At 45.1% G+C, this 3,490-nt stretch overlaps 1 protein-coding gene across 1 annotated transcript; it reads left to right on the top strand.

Moving 5' to 3' along the window:
* Nucleotides 1-1,505: 1,505 nt before the first annotated feature.
* LOC144167960 (uncharacterized) lies at nt 1,506-2,565 on the top strand. Its single transcript, XM_077697074.1, has one exon. It carries the CDS (start codon nt 1,672-1,674, stop codon nt 2,563-2,565), a length of 894 nt encoding a protein of 297 aa, XP_077553200.1. The 5' UTR covers nt 1,506-1,671.
* Nucleotides 2,566-3,490: the final 925 nt, after the last annotated feature.

Here is a 3,490-nt window from a genome sequence, read left to right as displayed (position 1 = left end):
CCCCACACCGGAGCAGTGGGAGACTGAGCTGACCAGCCTGGACCCGGCCCGCCAGAGGGCCTTGGTTTCTCGGGCCATTGAGTTGGCTCGGTCGAGAGGCATCCTGGACTAGGGACGGTTCACCACCACCCTTTTCCCTTTCCCTTTTGCTCCAATAAACGTTTACTACTACTACTACTACTTTCTTAGGTTTCATTCTTAGGATTCCCAAATGATCCCGGCCTGAAAAAAAAAGTGGATTGTGGCTATACGCCGAGATCAAGGCAAAAAATTTCAAATAACCAAACACACGAAAGTCTGCTCAAAGCACTTTGTTGATAGTGACTTCTTCTCAAACTACGCATCCGGTAGAAGATGCCTGAAAGAGCATGCTGTGCCAAGTGTGTTCAACTTCCCGTCACAACGTCCTAAAGTACAAAGGCCACCCCCTAAGCAACGCTGTGCAACAAATGTGCAGCAGTTGACAACAGAACGTCAAGGAGCTTTTACTGGGAATGGCAACTTTGATGGGGTGTGTGCACAAGATGTAGATCTCCCTTCCTCGACGAACCAAGCAACGATGACACTGAAATGAGCAGCTTGGAACGACAGTCATCTGTTTCCAGCCAAGGCTGCCAATTTTGCAATGAAGCCAAAACTGCAGCGACACAGAATCAGCAGCTGCTGAAAGCAGCCCAAGAAGAAGAAGAAGAAGAAGACTTTATTTTTCAGCAGACGTTGTTACAATCCCTGCTGAAGGGGCAGGAGCTAAAGGCATTGAGTGCCTGACGAGGGCTCCTGACCCTCTGGAGTCCACAACAGAGGAGTTCACATTAGAGGACATGTTCAAATCAAATATGCGTGCTTAGCAATAAGATCCAGCAATACAGAGAAAAAAATAAGTAAATCGTGAAAAATACAAAAAATCGTACATTTACTATAATGAGAATCACAAGTTCTACAATATACATTGAACTTTTTTCTTCAATACCTGTTGCCAGCAGATACAATACAACACGAAATGTTTCCTTACTGAGTGTTCCTCATGTCTATGAAAAAATCACGTCTTCACACAGTACAGTTTAAATTCTTTAGAGTGAGACACGCCTAGTGATTGTCATATCTCACTTTCTTCTCTATAAACATCACCTTGGTTTCAGTCTTAAATACGGTTGCACTGGTGCTAAAATTTAAATTATCCGCTAGGATGTTCAAGACATGTGGTACTTGATAAGTGGCCGATTGTTTGCCGTAATTAGTCCTAGTTTTAGGTGTACGTCTTATTGGACGCCGTACACAGTAATGACGGTTTTCTGCGTCACCATCTACATATAACTTGTTTTTGTGTACCATCTGCAGGAGTCTAAAGTAATACAGCTGGTCAGCTCTAAGTATTGAGTGTTTTGAAAACAAAGGTGAAGTTGGTGTAAAGATGATGTAAAAGCCACGCATAACGAACTGTTACGTGTTAAAATGGAACTTCGAAAAGCTGAAGAGCTAGAAGAGGAGCTGAAGGCTGCTAAGTTGAAGGTTTTGCAAATTACGAGGGAGTTAGAACTGATTGAGGAGGTGGCAGATAAGCTGCGGAAAAAAGCCGGAACACAGTTTTCCATTGAACGGTTCAAGCACAGCGATGAAGATATGCGTTTTTAAACTGGCCTACCATCATACACGGTGTTCCAGTTTCTTGTTATGTTCTTCAACCCTGGCTTACAACGGGAGAATGTAAAAACTTGGTCCACACCTCGTTCAGACCCACCAAAAGCAGGCAGACCAAGGAGTCTCACAGTGGAAAATGAATTCTTTTTGTTTCTTGTAAGGATGCGCCTCGGACTGTTCGAAAAAGACCTGGCAGACAGATTTTGCGTGTCGATTGGCACCGTTTCAAGCATATGCATAACTTGGACAAGCTTCGCTTTTATCAAGTTGTCACATCTCAATTTATGGTTTTCTAAAGCAAAAGTGCTTGAAGAGATGCCTCCAGCTTTCAAGCCCAAGTACTCCTCAACACGCGTTATCCTGGATGCAACTGAGATAAAATGCCAGGCAGCGAGCTCACTCGCACTTCAGTCGGCAACATATTCGCACTACAAGTCTGCGAATACATTTAAGGGTTTGGTCGGCATTTCACCCGATGGCACCGTGACTTTTGTGTCAAACCTTTTTCCAGGCTCCATCTCCGACAAGGAATGCGTGCGTCAAAGTGGTTTTTTGAAGCGTTCTTTTGAGGAGGGTGACGTCGTAATGGCTGACAAGGGCTTCAAAATCCAGGACCAACTAGATGACATCAAGGTTCAGCTGAACACGCCACCCTTTCTTACCAGAGAGCAATTCTCGGAGGAGGAGGTGGAAGAGACCGAGGAAATTGCGTCCCTGCGCATACACGTGGAGCTACGCATACAGCGAATCAAGAACTTCCACATCTTCGACAGACCTGTACCGCTTTCCCTGGGTCCTGTCATCAACGAGATGTGGGTGGTGTGTGCATTGCTGAAAAACTTTCAGTCTCCCATTATACGTGCACCAGGTTACCACACACCTAATCACACTACCCCAAATGACTCAACACCAAGTGTGAGTGAATGAAAATGTGTTTATTCATGGACGATTCATCCACCGCACAGGAGCTGGAGAACAGAGGAAGAAGCTCTGAATAAACAAACACTAAATGTTTTGAATAAAGCAAATTTGTATTTTATCTTTATGACACCTCTGTGCTTGCAGTGTGAACTTGCAGCACAAAGTGTGCTTCTCCTGACTAGCAAATTCTGCATTGCCCCTTTTATCACATTTATTTGGCTAAATAAGGCAGCAAAACAGAAAAGAAAAAGTTGTCAAGTTTAGGCCTGGCTACAGCCCAGTCCTGCTCGCAAAACCTTATGTGCTCAACAATCACGAACTGGTCCGAAAACACGGCAAAATCTGTCCAATGCAATCTGGCCGAGTACTTGAAAGTAGTAGTCATGACTACGGTCTAGCCTGAAGGTGCCTTGATGGTCTTTCACCATGTAAAAGGGCTCTTCTATTTGTGAAACTGACTTGCCCTTTTGGCTGTATGGGCACTTAACCTCAAGGAGGCCATGCATAGGTGTCTCTGACGGATCAAATATCACCCTTCCTGGCGACGCACCCAGCCACGGACATGAAGGGTCAACCACCAGCCCACATCTAAAGGCTTCAACATCGTGTCCTCTGGTCTTCATCACCGACACATTTCGGTGAACTGCAGGTTGCTCGTTGCTGATGCCACACCTGTAAGAAAAAGTTGCATCAGTGGTACAAAACAATTTCAAAAAAAGGTGGAGGAGGGGGTGTTTATGCGCCAAAGCTGAGCTACCACGCCTTGTAGAGGGCTTGGGATTAATTTCGTCCGCCTGGAAATCTTTTGCGTTGACCGAAATCTCAATTTCCGGGCATTTTTGTTTTTTGCCTCAATCAGAAAAATGGCTGCTGTGGCAAGAATAACGCATTGTGGTACTCAGCGGCACCACTGAACCATGGCAGGGGAGAA

This window comes from Haemaphysalis longicornis, unplaced genomic scaffold (assembly GCF_048455015.1).
Source record: "Haemaphysalis longicornis isolate Haplotype H1 unplaced genomic scaffold, Haemaphysalis longicornis Haplotype H1 scaffold_2, whole genome shotgun sequence".
NCBI classification, from domain to species: domain Eukaryota; kingdom Metazoa; phylum Arthropoda; class Arachnida; order Ixodida; family Ixodidae; genus Haemaphysalis; species Haemaphysalis longicornis.
This window is presented reverse-complemented; position numbering and strand designations above follow the sequence as displayed.